This window comes from Hermetia illucens, chromosome 1, assembly GCF_905115235.1.
Source record: "Hermetia illucens chromosome 1, iHerIll2.2.curated.20191125, whole genome shotgun sequence".
NCBI lineage: Eukaryota > Metazoa > Arthropoda > Insecta > Diptera > Stratiomyidae > Hermetia > Hermetia illucens.
Genome location: NC_051849.1, coordinates 137,459,123 through 137,478,284, shown reverse-complemented (window position 1 = coordinate 137,478,284; position 19,162 = coordinate 137,459,123). Strand labels below are relative to the sequence as shown.

General features: G+C 42.5%; 1 protein-coding gene across 2 annotated transcripts in view; it reads right to left on the bottom strand.

The window, feature by feature from the left end:
• Positions 1 to 16,503: 16,503 nt before the first annotated feature.
• The window catches only part of LOC119647219 (tetratricopeptide repeat protein 8), a 28,751-nt gene continuing 26,092 nt past the window's right edge, over positions 16,504 to 19,162 (bottom strand). For both annotated transcript variants that reach the window (XM_038048049.1, XM_038048048.1), the window contains 2 exons: positions 18,376 to 18,550; positions 16,504 to 16,984 (listed from right to left, as the gene is read on the bottom strand). In XM_038048049.1, coding sequence (XP_037903977.1) covers positions 16,754 to 16,984; positions 18,376 to 18,550 — 406 coding nt within the window. In that variant the 3' untranslated portion in view covers positions 16,504 to 16,753. The remainder of the gene's footprint in view (positions 16,985 to 18,375; positions 18,551 to 19,162) is intronic.

The window sequence follows — 19,162 nt, the reverse complement described above, 5'->3', positions numbered from 1 at the left end:
AGTCGCTTCAAAATACTTCTCCCAACGAGATTCAAGAGCATTTATGCCAGTTTCGTAGAAGTCCAACTGTCGTGTTCGTTCCTAAATAGTTTTTCCGCCAAAAAATTTAATTAATTTTAATTTTTAAGAACAAGAAGTTTAAGAAGAATTTGTTTGCACTGATGAAGGGAACAAGTGGTTCCCGAAATATCGGTATTTGCAAGAATAAATACCCACACCAACGAAAAAGAAACAACAAGTTTTTATTATTTCAATTAATTAATCGTTGGAAACACCGCATAATTTCACTGATTAAAATTTTTTTTCACCGAATATCGTCATGTGGGGATTCAAATGAAAGGCCTTAATTAGTACTCTTCGAAACCGAAGAACTTAGTTTTGAGATTCGTTAAAAAGGCGGGTAGTGGGAGAGGTAGAAAGTGATGATTTATTTAACGGACCCATTCTCAGAAACTACTCAACCGAAAAATCTGAAAAAATCATGAAGCTGACTCTATACTCTATATGGAGCCCAGGCCTCAAAATACTCTTCATATCGATATCTGTTCAAATTAAGTTAATAATAGTATATTACTGGAAAATTGCTTGGGACTATGGGTTTTCTACAACAATGGCTCAGAAGCAGAACCGGGTTGTTGAGGATAACAATGAGAAGTGTTTTTTTACCTTTTGAAAATATGGAACGGTCTTTCACGCTGAGGTGTATGTTGTCTTAAGAGAATCATCCTGGGTAATTGATGAGTAATGGAAGGAAGGTCCATAACAATCTGCAGCGATAGTCCAACTGCATTGAGAGCGTGGAACAGTCCTCTGATCACCTCGAAAATCATTCGGGAAATAGAACTTTATTTCTAGATTCAATACGGTGGAATTAGTCTGTGGTGGTAAAGGGAATGAAACATCGGATTCTTTAGCAAAATGGGATTGGAACCAGTAATTGGAGTGTCAGTAGTCAGTAATTACTGGTTCCAATCCCATTTTACTGCTCTATAAAACTGGAAATAAGCTTTTCATAATGGTAGGTGAAGGAGCTTGAATGCTTCTAGGCACATCAAACTTTTCATGCCAGAAACAATCAAACATACTGCAGAGTTTATCCTGTCGAAGACTAACAGAATTATTGTGAGCATTCTGACTGACCATAATTCAGTAGCTAGACATATGTTCAGAACAAGGATTCTCCAAGATCAAACGTGCCCATTCTGTAATGTGGAAGCGGAATCCACGGAACATTTCCTAAGTCAGTGTCCCGCCAGACATTAGGTCTTTGGTGCGGATGCGCTCCAACTGCAGCCGGTAGAATCACATCGATCAACGGAAATCCTGCGATACATGAACGAATCCGAGGAGGAAGTAAGGAAGAAATATCCTTTAGACGGAGGAGTTGTCGACCATAGATTACTTCCGTTTGAGTGCTCAGAGGCTATCACTCTCTCCTACTTCACACACACACAGACATTAAGTGATTGGCAGTCAGCGGTGCTCTGGTTCTTCCATTGGCGGCAAAATCACCCTTTTATTGTCAGTTGGAGCATTGTAGTACTTGATTCGATATTGAGGATTAGAGCCTTTCCACGCTCGATGAATCTTCTTCCTCTGGAATATGTAAGGCATTCGGACAGATTCATTTTGGAACATTTCGGTAATCATCTCGCCATAGTCGACCGAGTAATGGAGGACATCAAGGCATTCGGACAGATTCATTTTGGAACAATTGGTTGTTAGGCATTGACACTAAATTGGTCCGTGGTTCGCACACTTCGCTCAGGTTGCCGGTTGGTGGCGACCTTTCTTTATTGAAAAGGGATTGCAGAATTGAAAAAAATTAATTATTTGCTTAAAAATGTGGCCACTGCAATAGCTAAATAGTTAACAAGTATGTGTGCGAAATTTGATCCGAAATGGTTCGATACTTTTTTTTTTAAATTACATCGCACACTAAAAACAAACACGCGTTTAAAACATTCACAGATTTTCACGGAAAACGCGTTAAAAGTTTTCACAACTGAATTTTTTGTCAAATTTAAATAATAGTTAATTGGGGAACCATAAGCTAGACACTTCAGATATAAAAGGTTTTATCTTTCCCTATTTGAGGGATAGGACTTTGTCCCATCTTTTAAAGATCTATTTACACAAAAAAAAATGGTCTGGAAAGCATTGTGTTGATAACAGTCAACTTCATAGGCTTCACACTAGGAGTTCAATATTATTAACAAATGTGGTGTTAAGTTACATTACCTACAAACAAATCGGAAACCGGGAGCTGTTCATCTTGTGTGAGAAACGCGCTGTTCACATTTCAAAATTTTCCTTGATATATATACATATGTATTTTCAAACTTCAAATTCGCCGTTCATGTTTGTTCACCTTATATGATGACAACGTCATACACGTCTTAGAGTGCAATAAATTCAAGTACACAATTTTGATTAGATTATGCACTATATTATTACTTACAACCATACCAAATTTTGTACTTCTAGCATGGACTTAAAGTGGGTTCCGGGTAAATTTCTAAAATATGGTAATATACTATTATTAACTTTATTTACGCAGATATCGGAATGGGATGTATTTTGAGGCCTAGATTTCGTATGGATGCACCATTGTGATTTTGTTCAGATTTTTCGGTTGGATAAGTTCTGAGAATTGTTACACTTTTTGGGGCACACATTTTGTGCCCCCACTTTCTACGTTTCATTCGGTATCAAAAATATCATCAGTACTAGTAGTAATTAAGCCCTTTCATTTGATACCCCACACCTATTCTATGTAAACAAAATTGATTGTTTTACACAAAACCTTAATGAACTTTTCCTTGATCTGCGAATTCTGGTTAATGTGCCTTTCTCAGCCTCTAATGTTTTTGGAACTATTATAACTTTTGCTTTTTTTCTGGCGGTTCGTGTGCCCATTTTTCTTAAATGTTATGTCGCTATGGCAAGTTCTACATTTCAAAATAATTTACAGCGCACCGAACGCACGGCTGAAATTAGTAATGCAATATGCTGCCCTTTTATTTAATTTTCGATCGATATCTGAATCGGAAATGCTTTTGAAATCATAGTTTCTTTTTCATTTATTAACACCAGTCACAACATTACGTGAGCTGAATATTTCGGATACTTTTCGCAATGTTTATGTACCAAAATTTGGGTAAATACTATAGGATGTACCATATATCCTGTAGCACACATTATTTGCATATAACAAGATGTTTATACAATAAGCGCTCGAACTTGCTAGAGCGCTCACGACTTGCTAGAGCAGTTCGCTGTGGAGACCAAACCTGATATAGTACCCATCAGTGAGCAGTACCAAAACAAGGACCCAGTTTCATGGCACTCTCTCTCTCTCTCTCTCTATCAGGTATCGCTGCCATCTGGGTTCGGGTCGGCACCATCCTTAGGGTTCTTACCCAGGCCGAGGGGACGGCTTTGTCTGGATTCGGTGTTCAGGGATAACGTTTATTAGTGTCTATCTTACACGGAATGAGACGATGCTGCTATCTTAGGCACAGATGAGCGGATCCTGGTCGGGGGTGACTTCAATGCTAGGGCACTTGAATGGGGCATGCCTCACACAGACTCCAGAGGGAAACAAATTCTGGAAATGGCGGCGAGAATAGGACTGGTAGTTCTAAACATCGGATGCACTCCAACCTTCCGGCTCTGGGTTGCGAGGGAACCTTCGCGTCGGAATCACTAGTGTCGCTGGTGGACGGGTGGCGAGTTCTGGAAAACTTCTCGGCAAGCGACCATCAATACATTGCGTTCGAAGTGGTGAAAACAAACTCTCGGTGTGCGCCACCCCGCCATTCTTTCTGTGCATGAAACGTCGTGAAAGTGAACACGGAGAGGTTTGTCGAAACACTTGGAACAGCTAGAGCCGTGCTGGAGAGTACTCCTGGGGGTGGTGACGCTGGAGCCGACACTGTCGTAAATTCAGTTATGAACCTGATAACGACGCCCTGCTGAGCCTCCATGCCCAGGAGGGCATCGAAACGTGGCAAACCTTCTATGTATTGGTGGACAGTGGAAATCGCAGAGCTCTGGAAGTAGAGTCACACGCTCCGCCGCTTAGCACAACGTCTAAGCGACCGGGAGGAGGCATGTACCATAGTGACGGAGTACAAATCAGCCAAAAGGAGACTCCGCAGCGCAGTAAACAAGAGCAAAGCTCGCTGCTGGCAGGTTCTGGTCGACGAGGTGAATGGAGAGCCATGGGGACTCGGTTACAAACAAGTAACCCGAAAAATCGGGGCCCTGCGAAAACCCTGTTCACTTAAGGCCGAGCAGATGGACCGTATTGTAAGGGCAGTGTACGTATCCCGTATGGGATGATGATGTCGGCGCAGAGGACTGTCCGCTTTTCTTTATAAAAGAGTTAGAATAGGCAGTCCTCTCTATGAAAAGGAAGAAGGCGCCAGGACCCGATGGTATTCCAGCAGAGATATACAGACTGGTATTCCAACACCGGCCATACCTACTGCTCGGCGCATTCAACGCTTGCCTGAAAGAGGGCACTTTCTCTGCTCGTTGGAAGGTGGCGAGGCTTGCGCCGATCCACAAAGGGAAAGGCGACCCCGAGTTGCCGTATTTATACCGACCCGGCAGGGAGATCCACAGTTGATGCTGTCATGTAAGTCATGGATATCGTTCGACGAGCGCAGGCACATAGCCGCCAAACTCGGTGGGTGGTGCTCCTCGTAACGCTTCACGTCAGAAACGCCTTTAATTCGGTAAGATGGAAAGACATTCTAGGCACACTAGACAATACTTTCGCCGCACTATCTCTTACGGATATTGAAAGACTATCTGAGGAACCGCTGCATCTCTATGGAACACTAGAGGGTCAGAGGAGGATGGAGCTCACGGCGGGGGTAGCACAAGGATCTATCTTTCCTATGGAACGCTACCTATGATAGTCTACTTAAACTCGACATGCCAGAAGAGTCGCGCCGGGTCGCTTATGCAGATGATGTCGCGGCGCTTGTTGCTGGACACACTGTCGAATAGGCGTAAAGCAGACTCACATATTGATACGACGGGTAAGCGGATCGATGAGTACTCATGGTTTCAACCTTGCACTAGAAAAAATCGAAGTAGCCATCCTGAATAAAAAGAGAATTCCGACCCTGAGTTTCATATTGTTCGGCAAGTTGATAATCGAGTCAAAAGCAGCGGTAAAGTATCTCGGGCTGACTCTTCACTCAAAAATGAGCTTTTTTTTTAGCAAATCAAAGCAGTAGCGAACAAGGCTGCAGCTAGAGTTTCGACGTTAATTAGGCTAATGCCAAACATTGAGGTCCTATGGCTCTTGGCAAGGAGGTATATCGTAAACGTCTCGCGCAAGTATAGAGACGGGGAGCTTTGTGCGTGGTGTTCGCGTACTGCACTGTCTCTGAACTATCCGTGATGGTGATCCCGGGAGTGATCCCCGTTACCCTTCTTGCTAAGAAGCGCGATTGTTCCTCCTGAAGGAAGGCAACGCACTCTAGACGAGTGGCAGCGCTCTTGGCAAAATGAAACTAGAGGCAGATGGACTGCGCGGCTCATCGGCAACTCAGGTGCGTGGCTGAATCGGAAGCATGGTGAGACTGACTATTTCCTTACCCAATTGTTAAGTGGGCATGGAAGTGTTCAGTGTTACCTGCACAAAATTGGGAAGGCGCGAACTCCGGATTGTGTGTTTGCAATGGAGTTGTAGACGAAGCCCATCACACTTTTTTTCTTGAGGAAGGTGGGATGAAGTTCGGCAGCTTTTTTTTCTTCAGCCTTTGTCCCGTTTACAAGCGGGGTCGGCTCGTCGTGATCGGCTTCGCCATTTGGCTCTATCGAATGCCTGATCTGGGTGCAATCTCGAGGCTTTCAAATCCCCGTCCAGCGTATCAAGCCACCGTTGCTTAGGTCTGCCTTTTGGTCGTTTACCATCGACTTCGATGTTCAGACCAATCTTTGCAAGTGAATTCTCGTTTGCACGAATTGCGTGACCATACCATCGAAGACGCCTCTCTCGCAACTTTTCCACGATCGGTGCAACCCCATAACGATCGCGGATATCCTCATTTCGGATGTGATCTAAACGTGTGACGCCACTAGTCCAACGTAGCATCTTCGTCTCCATTACCGCAAGACGCCGTTCATTGTCTTTTATGGTCGGCCAACACTCAGAACCATAGAGAGCGACTGGACGGACGACATTGCGGTAAATTTTAGATTTGAGACGTTCGTTGATACGTCGATCACAAAGGACACCAGTTGTGGAACGCCACTTCATCCAGGTTGCGTTAATGCGTGAAGCAATTTCATAACGCAGCTCTCCATTGGCTGATAACGTTGACCCGAGGTATTTAAATCGCTCAGTTCTGGGCAGATCACTGCCGCTGACAGTGATTGTGCCTGTTTGATGGGGATCGGTCGTCAAAAATTCAGTTTTGTTTAAATTCAATCTGAGACCGTGTTGCATGAGGCGATCATTCCATTTTTGAACAAGTTGCTCGAGATCATTTTTGCTATCAGATGCTAGGAAAACATCATCTGCATAAAGCAGTGTGTAGGGCGCTGGACGTTGGATATCCCGTGTGACGGTGTCCATAACAAGGACAAAGAGGAGTGGTGAGAGGGCACTTCCTTGATGAACTCCAACAGAGACACGAAGCGGTTTTGATACACCCGCCATACTTCGAACTTTACTTTTCGGATCGTGGTAGAGCAATTGAACCCAGCGCACGAGTTCTTCTGGCACGAAGTGTTGTCGTAAAGCATACCAGATGAGTTCGTGTGGCACACGGTCAAACGCTTTCTCAAGATCCAGAAAGGCAATGTAAAGAGGGCGATGCTTCTCACGGTGTTTCTCCATGAGTAACCGCGCAGTGTGTATTGCGTCAGTAGTTCCGCAGTTCTTGACAAATCCGGCTTGATTCACGGTTATTTCAACGATTTCGCGAATACGGTTGTCAAGAATGCGTTCAAAAATCTTCATGGTATGGGAAAGTAACCGGATCGGACGGTAATTTGAACATTCTGCTGGACTACCTTTCTTTTTCCATATTGGAACAGTGGTACTTTCTTGCCAGTCAGATGGTGTTCTTCCTTCCTGAATAACCCGGTTAAAGAATTCACTCAGCCACGGTGTTGGATCCCAGCTCTTTGCTTTCCAGAGCTCAGATGCGATGTCGTCAGGTCCTGTTGCTTTCCCCGATTTCATTTGTTTTATTGCCTCCTCGACTTCAGTTGCGCTGACTGGTGGAACTGCTCCAAATGTCGGCAATGATTGTGGAAGTGGAGGATGAGCAAATTCTTCAGTTGAAATCTGCTCGAAGTATTCTCGCCATCTATCCGTCGCGGCTCGACGATCAGTAAGCAAAGTACCGTTCTTGTCATTAACACAACAGAAGTGTTCGATATCCTGTGTGCGTTCATCACGGCTTTTAGCAAGTCGGTACAGATCTTTCTCGCCATCCCGAGTGTCCAGTTTATCGTAAAGATTTTTGAAATGGTTCGCTCGGGTGACAGCGACCGCTTTCTTTGCTTCCCGGTTGGCATTCTTATAAATTTGCCAATTAGCAGGCGTTTTATCGTCGAGAAATTTGTGGTAGAGGCGTTTCTTTTCACGGACCTTCATTTCAACATCATCATTCCAAAGCCAAGTATCTCGGTTGATGTACCGCTTACCCGGCTTGGTGACCCCGAGGGTTGCAGAGGCCGCTTTGTGGATCGTGTCTTTCATTTGGTTCCATGATTCTTCCACATTCGTAATGGTTGGCAATCGTATGAGTGAGACCGTTTCTTCGTTCTTCTCACCAAATCGCCACCATTTAATGCGCGGCGGGCCAGTGCGTTCCTCACGCCGTTTTATCGGTGGCTTAATTCGCAAGACAGCAATCAACGGCCGATGTTGAGGTGCGATGGTCTCATAGGGAACGACTTTGCAATCAGTGACAGTGGTAAAATGTTGGCGTCTTATGAGAATATAGTCGATTTGCGTTTTATTGTTCCCACTATAAAATGTGGGAAGATGAGACAATCGTTTGATGAACCATGTATTCATAAGTACAAGGTCATGGGTGTCCGCAAAATCGATTATACGTTCGCCACCTTCATTGCGCGTTCCGAACCCCTTTCCCCCATGGCACCTGTTACCGTCTGCCTTTTCACCCACATGACCATTAAGGTCGCCGGCAATGATTATGTAATCATCAGCAGGCACGTGACAAGTCTTTTCATCGAGAAGTTGCCAGAAGGCATCTTTCTCGGCATCAGGTCGACCTGCCTGTGGTGCATACGCGGTGAAGAAGTGAATAGTGCGATCAGCTGATATAATGGTGAGCTTCATCAGCCGATCATCAAATCGTTCGACTTCTTTAATGGCATCACGGAAACCCTCTGAGATGGCAATGCCAACACCATATTGAGTGTGTGGGTTACCAAAATAGAGAAGTTTGTAGCCATTTTTACCGCGTTCGCGTTCAATGTCGCAGCTTTTGGCACCAGACCATCGGGTTTCTTGCAGAGCGCAGATGTCAATGCACCTTTTCCGAAGGGCTCTTGCGAGTTCCTCGGTCTTTCCAGTTAGGGTACCAACATTTAGCGTGCAGACACGTATTTGTTTTGTTCGTTGTGTGTGGACTAACTTGCTTACGTCCTGACGCCGTCCATGCGTCAAGAACCCTTGCCCATTTCTCGACAGGACCGGGGCCCGTCCTGCCGCGTCGACTGAGGTGGACGCCCTAGCATTTCTCCGAGGCCTCTGACTTAATCCGATCATCATGTTTGTAGCGACATTCTATGCATTTTCTTGGTCGACCTGTCGCGGGGCCTGTCACCAAGAGAGATCAGGTAGGATTTAGCATAGTAGAATAACTCCAACTATACTCTATTTATCTCTTTCCCTGATCTCAGCATTTTATTTTTGTTTTACTGAGGATAGTACAGGGTACGTTGCCTCAAACCCTCCTCCTTTACCTGGGCTTGGGACCAGCATACTATGTTAATAGCATGGCGGAGTTCACGAAGTTCGGCAGCGGCTCTATTTAAACACAGGGGATCTCTCTCCAGACAACATTGTCGAAGAGATGCTTGGGAGTGCTGACAGGTGGAACCGTGTTGCCCAGTACGTTCCTTCTTGTTGCTAAGGAGAAAGAGCTCAACCGGTGGGGGAGCCGGATGGCAGGAGGTTCCTTGAACTGACAGTTCCCTCCCTCCTCTCCCCTCCTGTTAGTGAAAGAAATTCCCTGATTTGAAGGTTCAGCAAGGCGGGAGAGTTCAGGGACTACCTCGAAGTAATATGACAAACGGTTCCAGGTTAGCTTGACGATGGAGAGGCGTTTAGTTGGTAGTCTGACGACGTACCAAACCAGGAATCCAACACTGTGTGCGTAAATACATTCACTTATCCTACCCCAAAAAAAAGATGAGGTGGTGGAAGTTGCAGCAATCCACGAACCCCGCACAATTACCGTCGCTGTCACCAAGACTGAGTTTCCCCATCACATGTCCGAGCAAGGTGCTGTCAGATCCGACCTTGGCATTCAGATCACATTGTTATCTTTAAGAAGCCTTCCCTGAAATACTCGTAGAAACATCCTTCTTTACTACATCGGAAGTCTTCGTTGGTGCATAGCAATGTACAATTCTGATGCTCCTCTACTTGGACCGCAATCTTGTAGTTGGAAGTCTGGCAGAAACCGGCTCCTAGGGCAAGAGAGCGCGCCTTGCGGTAGAAATCACAAGCAAGTCAACACCAAATTCGCGTTTGTTGCCACTTAGCTTTCCATAATACAAAAGCACATTGTCGCAAAAGAGAGAGGAATATCCTCTACAGTCCCACCATCTTACTTCGCTTAGGCCCAGAATGTCCAGCTTATGCCGCTAGAATTACCGTTGAAGAAAGCGAGCATTCTGAGGACTCTCGCTGCCGTTATGTAGAAGCATGCGCACATTCCAGAAATCAATCATAGTCCATTTTCGATAACTGAAGGTCGTTTGCTGTGAGGTCGGCCATTATCCGAGCCATTGTAGACGTTTCGGTAGTAGTAAAGTTTCAAAATTTGCAGGTTGCTAGTCCAAAAATTTCTATTCCTATTAGCCAGCTGCTACGATAAGTACGGAAGATTTTGAGGGTATTTTAAAGGCCTAACTCAAAGGGTATAATAATAAAAGAATAAATAACATACATACGCATAATTCATCTTATATGAAATTCTTCTGAAGCGTAGTCGCGAATCTTAATTTTTTACATTATTAAAAATGCTTGAAAGTTGTTATAGAAATTAAAAGAAATTAGAATTAGCCAAAATTTATTTTCTAATTTCTTATAATTTCCAGTTTCCAAGTGCTTTAAAAAAGGACGCCTTTTTAGCGATTGTGTAATAACGTAAAAGATGCGGCATGGTTCATCCAGACTTTAGAAGGAAGCGGACCCTAATGGGTGAGAAGAGAGGGAATTTTAAAAACTGGATGCACACGAACAATCAGCGGGCGTGTTGCGAGTTCTGGAAAACCCCAGCGAACGACCATCAATACATCGCCTTCGAAGTGGTTGACGCCCTCGAACAGCCCGACACACTCCCTGCGCCTCAAATGTCGCAAACGTGAACATCAGGAACCTTAGAACAAGTAGAGGCGCGACGAAGGACATTACCAGAGGTGGTAGAGCTACAGTCGACACTGTCGCAAATTTGGTTATGCTAAACGGAAGACACCTTCTCTTGCCGAGCTGCAAAAAAGATATCATTAGTTTCTCCGTTTGGCACAATGTTTACGTAATCGTAATCGGATGGTACGCATCAAAATGACAAGGTAGGGATCAGCTAAAAGTAGACTTTGCAGCGTGGTATACAAAACTTGGTGCTGGGCGCGGGGTTATCATCGGTTATAAACTGATCACCAGAAAGATCAAAGTTCACTTAGTGCTAAGAAGATGTACCAGTTTCGGTTGATGGACCAAGAAAGGGAAGTTTCTCCTCTTCATTCCTCTCCATAAAAAATAAGAAGGCATTAGGATCCGAGAGTATCCCGGCAAAGTTGCGCAAGCTGGTGTTCCACCATCGACGGGACCTACTCTTCAGTGTATTCAATGCTTACTTGGTGGAGGCCATTTTTCTTGTCGTTGGAAAAAGTCAAGGTCGGCGCAAATAAGCTAATGAAAAGGAGACTCTGAGTTGCCGCCTACATATTGCTCGAAAAGCTCATGAGGAGTAGACTCGCCGAAGTGATATGTCCTGCCGAGGAATTATCCCCAAGAAGATAAATTCAGTTTTAGAGTAGAAGGATCCACAATAGATGTTGTCATGGAGGTTGCAGATGCTATTCGCCGAGCTGAGGCGTAGAGGCGTAAACACAAAGCCTTATTAAAATCGGTTTACTGTCTGTCGGTCGGTCTGCCTGTCTGTCCGTCACACGCATTTTTCTCGGAGATGGCTATAACGATTAACACCAAATGTGGTGGAAAGATGGAAACAGTGAACGGACGCGCATACAGTAAGTTACATCGTTCAACGTCGAATTTAAGGAGGGTCCCCATACATGCAAAACAGGGGTATACATTTTTTTTTCACCAAATGTAGTCATGCGGGGTATCAGATGAAAAGTCTCGGTTAGCACTTTCCGAAGCTGATCTTAGTTTTGACATTTGTTGCAAAAGTGCGGGGGGTTGAAAGTGATCATTTCTTTAACGGGCCCATTCTCAGAAACTGTCCAACCGAAAAATCTAAAAAAAAATCAGGAGATTGTAACTATATGGTGCCTAGGCTCCGAAATACCTTAATAATAATAATCGTTGGCGCAACAATCCATGTTGGATCAGGGCCTTGAAGTGTGTTAGAGCACTCCATTCAAGACCGTAACGGTACACTAGAAGGCAATGTGGTCAGTATTGCACTCGCCCGAGATTATTACCCTGATTTGACTCAGGTACTCATTCACAGCTGAGTCGACTGGTATCCGACGTCAAATCACGATACAAATGCCACTGCCAGCAGTGAGATTTGAACCGCCGACCTTCCGTACGACGTACCTTCCACATCGATACCTGTTCAACCAAAGTTACTAATTGTGTATTACTATAATTTTTAGTAATTGGCTCCGAAACCCCCCTTAAGTTCAGCAATGCAGGCTATAGTATGGACCATGATTCTGTCCAGTTTGGCGCCATTATTAACAAAGTTAAAACAGGTCAAAGTTGCATTTCTGTGCAAATTTAAGACTTTGAATGTAAATATCACGCGAGAGTGGATATTCTCACAAAATATCTAAGTATATATTATGTGCTAGGTCCTAATCCGACAAACGCATACTCAAATCGCTTTATAAAAGAAATACACAAAACCTGTCATACCTGAAGCGTCCAGCTTCCGGTTTCTCGACTTGTTTCTGGTGGAATTTAGGAAGGTATTTATCGGTAACTTTACGCAAACGCATTTGATCTCTGTACGGTCAACAGTTTTCAGAAAGATGTTGTGAAACGTTGACAGATGGACCCGTTTTGCATATTATGGCCAGGCTTTTGCTTCGAAAAAGATAGAGCTCGACCGGTGCGGGAACATGTGGCAGGTGGTTCTTGGAACTAATGATTCCTCCGCTCTTTTGGTGAAAGGAATTCCCTGACGCTAGCCCACAGTAATGTGTCAAATGGAGGTATTCAATTGGTAGTCCGACGGCTTGCCGTTACAGAAGCCCAGCAATTAGTGCGTAAACACATTCACCTACTCTGCTGAAAACAAGTCAAGATACCGGAAGCTGAGCGCTTCGGGTAAAAGGCTTTGTGTTCATCTTATATGATTAACTCCCTATGCACGGTTCGTACATAGCAAAAAATGCAAAATATTCCTTCATTAATTGCTAAAATCTAGATATACATATGTACATACACATCAAAGACATCAATATTTTGCTAATCCTAAATAAACAAAGGTTGCCTACCCAAATTGATCTGACACATCTTCAGGTATTTCCACTTTACCGGTGCACAAAGTCATACAAATATGTACGTAAAGTAAATACCACTGGTACTAGCGTACACACAAGTTTATCCTATTGGACACTGCCCGCAAAATTAATTAGCACATACATATACAAATGTCTGTCTCGAGTAATTGATACTGATATACAAATAACTAAAAAAAGCTAGAAAAGGAAAATTAAAATGTCCTCATGGACAACGCAGTTCATACAACTTCACTTTATATGATGATAACGTCATACATGTCTTAGACTGCATTAAATTTTCATGAAATACAGAAGTTGCAAGGACAATAACTTTGTTAATAATAGTTGGATTTCATTCAAACTTCTCAAAGTTATGTCTTATATTATCCCTTATACCAATGCCAAACCTTGTACTTATAGGATGAAATTAAGGGTTTTTTTGGGTAAACTTCTAAAATATAGTATTGTACTATTATTCACTTTATTTGAGCAGATATCGGAATGGAATGTATTTTGAGACCTAGATTTCGTATAGGTGCACCACTGTGATTTTTTTAGATTTTTCGACTGGATAGGTTCTGAGAACGAGACCTGTTGGTGCACACATTTTCAGCACTCATTCCCCGATGTTTCACCCAATATCAAAAATAAGATCAGTACTAATCAAGCCCCTTCATTTGATACCCCACATGGCTACATTCTGTGAAAAAAAATGTACACCCCCTTTCACATGTATGGGGAACGTCCCTTCAAACTTAATACAAAATGGCGCCACTTACCATATGTAAAGGGGTTCACAGATCACACCTTCTCATCAAATTAAGTGACAATTGGTTCAGCCGTTTTCGAGTAAATCGGGTGTGACAGACAGATAGACATTGAAAAGGTTTTAATAAGCTTTTGTTTCACACAAAACCTTAAAACTAAAATATTGGAAGAATGGAAAATAAAACATAAGAAAAGCTCGGAAATTAGAACCATTCATTCTCAAAATATGTCAAACAAATTGAACAATTTTTACTATTATTAATTTTTTTTTAATCTTACGGGTATTAATGAGTAGAGAATTCGAAATGAGGTACTGGTGAACTTAGTGTCGTTCAGGTGTTTAGTCCGAAATTTGAAAATGTAGCTATCTCAATTACCACTAAACTGGGGTGTTCCGTCCCCTCCTCCGTCAAGGCTTCTCATAGTGTAACCAGGACACTCGGTTTTCTATCATGGGTATTGCCTCTATAGACTTTCTGGACTGCTTGATCTTCACCCATATGGATTTGGTGATCCATTTTTTCCAGAAGCAGCTATTCAGACGTTGTCGCAATTTCGCCATGGGAGCAGGTAGGACATCACAACAGCAGCTTCAGCACAGAACCCTGTGTGACATGTTTGGAAACAACGTATTCCTTATGTTCGCCGTCGGTATCGCATTAACGGACATCTAGTCAACGGTAAATCATCAGGGAACTTCTTGTTAGGCTCTTATTATCAATCATTGTATTTTCGGCTAGGAAAGTAACTAATTTCATAGCGTCAATGATTGATCTGAATCTCTAAATTGTTTTTGGGAGAACACACTCTGCTTCGCTTCTCATAGATTTGCTTAAATGGATTCTGTTTTCATTCTTGCAATCTACTCTCCTTAATGCAGTTCATCATCATCACTATTGGTGTTACAACCGGTATCCGATCTTGACCTTCCTTAATACGGAACTCCAAACATCCCAGTTTTGCGCGAAGGTCTACCAATTTAATTCAATCTACGCTCTCGCTCCACCTAAAGCAGAGTTTTCCACGGCTTTTGTGCCTAACATGGATATTGGCCTTGCAACCGTCTCATGTACCACCAATTGAATCGGATCTACAAAGAAGCGGTTTGGTATCGCACATAAATTTCGACGTTATATGGGCTACAGAATTCTATATCCGTAGTTTTTCTTGCTAGAAACCCTAGTCTACGAGGAATAAATGAAGACTGCCAAGATCCTTGTCTTGTACAGTACGAACTCCGCCCCAAGCGGGAGATGTTTTGAACGGAAGAGTTTTTGTAAGCTGAAGTAGGCTCTGTTCGTGAATTTTATCGTCATAACTTTTATCAACGGCTTCAAAGTTTTATTCTCCTATTTTTATCGTTTTCAGTTTATCAGTGCTATTGACGTTATTTTGTTTTTAATGTTGATTTGGCCAACATGTATTTGATCTTTCCTTCATTAATGGTCATCTCAAGATCTCAGCCCGCCCGCTCGAGCTGCATGAAGGCACTTTGTACATTTCTGTTCTTCCCATGGTATCAATATCGCCAGCATAGGTCAGCAGTTGGGTGGACTTGAAGAGGATGGTGCTTCTCGCATTTACATCAGCATCCAGATCACTTTTTCCACGGCCAGATTAAAAAGGATGAATGATAGTGCATACTCATTGTGAATGTTGACTGTTCTGGCGTATCCGGCCCAGCAAGTGAGTGTAGAATTTCTTATAGATGGTACTTAGCAACGTGATACCACTATTATTGCTGCACAACGTGATATCCCCCTTTTTATGTATTGGGCAAATAATGCCTGGTTGCCTCAGGCATTGATTCGCTTCCCACACCTTGAGCATCACTTGATGAACCTCTTGGTGTAGTTTTCTGCCTCCATATTTAACCAGTTTGACCGTAATTCAATCGGTACCTGGCGACTTATGATTCTTAAGCCGATGAAATAAATGGGCTGTTTCTTCCATGTTTGGGGGCAGCATCTGTCCATCATTTTCTGCTGGCGGGACCTCCAGCTCGCCTATAATCTCGTTGCTGAGCAGTTCATTAAAATATGTAACCCATCGCTACAAAATGTCTATACGATCAGAAAATAGACTTCTCTCTTCGTCTCGACAGGATGAGCATCGAGGTGTATATGGTTTCACCCTGGTGACTTATTGGTGAAACCTCCGCGTCGGATGCGATTGGTCCCTGCCGTTCTGTTGCTAGTTTATACTCATCGTCGAACCAGTTGTTCCTATTTTTCAGCGACTGGGACCAAATACATCTTTGGAACGCACAAAAGATAACTTTCTGCTGGTGGTTGTGAAACTAATGGTCGATGCTGCATCTCCAGGACTTCTGTTAACTAAGGTGATTGTGGCATCCATTTCCCTCCTCGCTGGAGAGGCCCACGTTTGTTTGTGGACTGCCTTCTGTGCAAACCAGGTTGTTTCAGTAACCATTTTCTGCGACATTGCTAATTAAATAATCCGCAATCCGTTATCATTGGTGTTTTTATGCGAGCTAACCTATCGCCTGAATATGAGTTCGGTCCTCACTTGGCTGTTAGAATCTTCAAGTATGATTTTGGTATTATACCTGGGACAGGCTTCGTGGGTCCGTTCTACTGCCTCGTAGAAGTTATCGTTTTCAGAGTTCGCTAGCACATCTCTTGTAACATTGTTACATCAGCCTTATTTTGGGCCCGGGTATCGACTCATTCCTTTTCTGTTGATGGAGCGCACGTTCAATGAGAAAATGCTTAAAAAATGGTTGAAAGAGACTAGATAATTACATTTAGAACTTCTAAAAAAGTAAAACAAACATAGTTCTACATTAACACATATTAATAACAATTTTTCTTTTTGTTTTATTCAAAAAATTTAAAATTTTTCCCAAAATCCTTATTCGTCACCGGAAACTCTTTAATACGATCGAACATCTGACCTCCATCGTATCTTTTTTTTAAATTATAAGTACGGCCAAATGAGTAACGAGAAATAACCATATTTTTTTAATATAACCAAACATCAAGTAGACTATAAATGTTCGTTTCTTTTATAGTAAGTAGTTTAATTATATTCATTTCTTCTTGGCTCTAAAAACCCTTTTTTCTAAAACTTTAAGATTTTTCTTGACTTCCACATTATCTGGGGCTACACTTTGGGCTGAAATAAAATACGACTTTGCTTTCTCATATAATCCTTCTAATGCTGTAACGACTCCAAGATTATTGAGGGCAGCACCGTTAAAGGCATCACAAGCTAGACATAATCGAAGGCACCTTTTCGTTAGTGCATCGTCGGATGTTGTCTGTAAGAAAAGATTAAATACAGAATATATTACTAGGGTAACTATTACGTATGTAAATTGTTTTGGCTTAGAGGGTATATCTAAGTAAAAATTTTATCATCAACATCATCATCAACGGCGCAACAAACGGTATCCGATCTAGGCCTTTCTTAATAAGGAAATCCAAACATCCCGGTTTCACGTCGAGGTCCACCAATTCGATATCCCTAAAAGCTGTCTGGCGTACTGGCCTACGCTATTACTGCATCTGAGGCAGGGTCTATCTCGTCTTCTTTTTTTACCATAGATATTGCCCTTGTAGACTTTCCTGGCTGGATCATCCTAATTCATACGGGTCAAGTGAATCGGTGGGCCTATTGAGCAGGATTTTTCCACAATCAGACGGTCATGGTATCGCTTAGGAGGATTCTTTTCTCGGTTCAATGTCTGTCTGTCTGTCACACCTTATATCTCAGAAACGGTTACTTCTATTGATATGAAGTTTAATAGGAAGATGGAATCCGTGAATCTGATTGTATGCATAGTTGCCAGTTGTGTAAAAGCTGGGTGTAAATTCTTTTTCACCGAGTATAGCCGTGTGGCGGATCAAAGGCTTAAATTAGTACCTTAAGAAGCGGATATTTGTTTTGACATTGTTTCAAAGAGGAGTAGTGCTGGGGTCTGAAAAAGATCAGTTAGTTCCTTCAATGACCCATTCTCAGAAACGACCCAATTCAACTATCTGAAAAAAATGTGGTCGTCCATGCACATCTATCTAGGTCTCAAAATGCTCTCCATACCGATACCGGTTTAAATAAAGTTAATAATAGTATATTACCATAATTATTATAAACAGATTTTATTCGAAATTGACTGGGACCCCTTCTTAGGTTTATCCTAGAATCACAAACTTTTGCAGTAATATAGGCTATACTATAGAGCATGATAATGCCAGCTTTGGTGGAAATCGCACTATAACTAGCAAAGTTATCATGGATCAAAGTTGTTACTTTTGTGCAAAACTCGTGCATTCTGAGACTTTGGAAGTCAGTACCATACTAAAGTGAATGGTCTGACAAACTAAATGAATAAACGTTACGAGTTAGGTACAAATGGGACAAATGTCCACTCAAGTACCTTTCATACCTGAAGCCTTCAGCTTCCGGTTTCCCAACTTGTTCTTGCTGAGAACCAAAGTCTTCGAGAAATACATGAGGACTGGCTTACTGTCTTACTGACGTTTCGATCGGAATAGCTTTTGTATGCTGAAATAAGCTCTGTGCCAACAACCGTTCATTGCTATGATAGTATTAATTCGAATTATCCATCAGTGGGGAGGCTTGAGCCTATAATTTTGTTGCTGTATTACTTCCCCGATTATAAGGCGCTGTCAAAGTTACTAGATTACTTACAAGTCCTACGAAGCTGAGATTATACCAAATATCAGCTCGTTGGTCAGACGTCCCAGCCATACTAATCGCACGTTGAAAACAAGGTAGCACAAATTCCATTTGGCCAGCATATAAACAGCAGAGAGCAATGTTACAGTAAAGCTCAGCACTAGTTGTTCCCATTGATAGAATGCGTCTGAAAATACATGCGATTGCAACGGAAGATGAATCTAATAGGTAATCATGTATACATATAAGAAAATATTAAACATATAAGAAATATATATATAAAATACTCAGCTTTTTGTAGCTCCTGCAATATATTATATTTTAGTAATGTTAATACAGAGAAGATATTTCGCAGTTGAAGACAGGACCATACTATCGGAGATCCATAAGAGTAAAAATACCGAATTTTTAATGTTTTGCGTGACAAGAAATATTATTAAAATCTGCTTTTTCGATGAAAGGTGGAAAGCCTCAAAAGCTACCGTAGGCTTCCACTTTTCCCGCGGGACTCTCATATGGTATTAAATTTCGGGGCTAGATCAGAATTTATCCTCCATTCGTGTTCATGTTCGTGTTCCTCCCTCGTTCTTTCTTCTGATAAACTTCTTCCTGCCTGCGTTTCTTGTGTGTGTCTGCTGTCACCTTTTCGACTTCAGTCCACATCGCTTTCAATTTCAGCATATACTGCATGATGTTTTCGGTTATTAAATGTTTCCCGGTTGTAGTTTCTAATGTAGTTTCTCTTGAAATGAAATGTGTTCTTCGTCCTCTGTAATATTCCGGATGCATACTGGTGGAT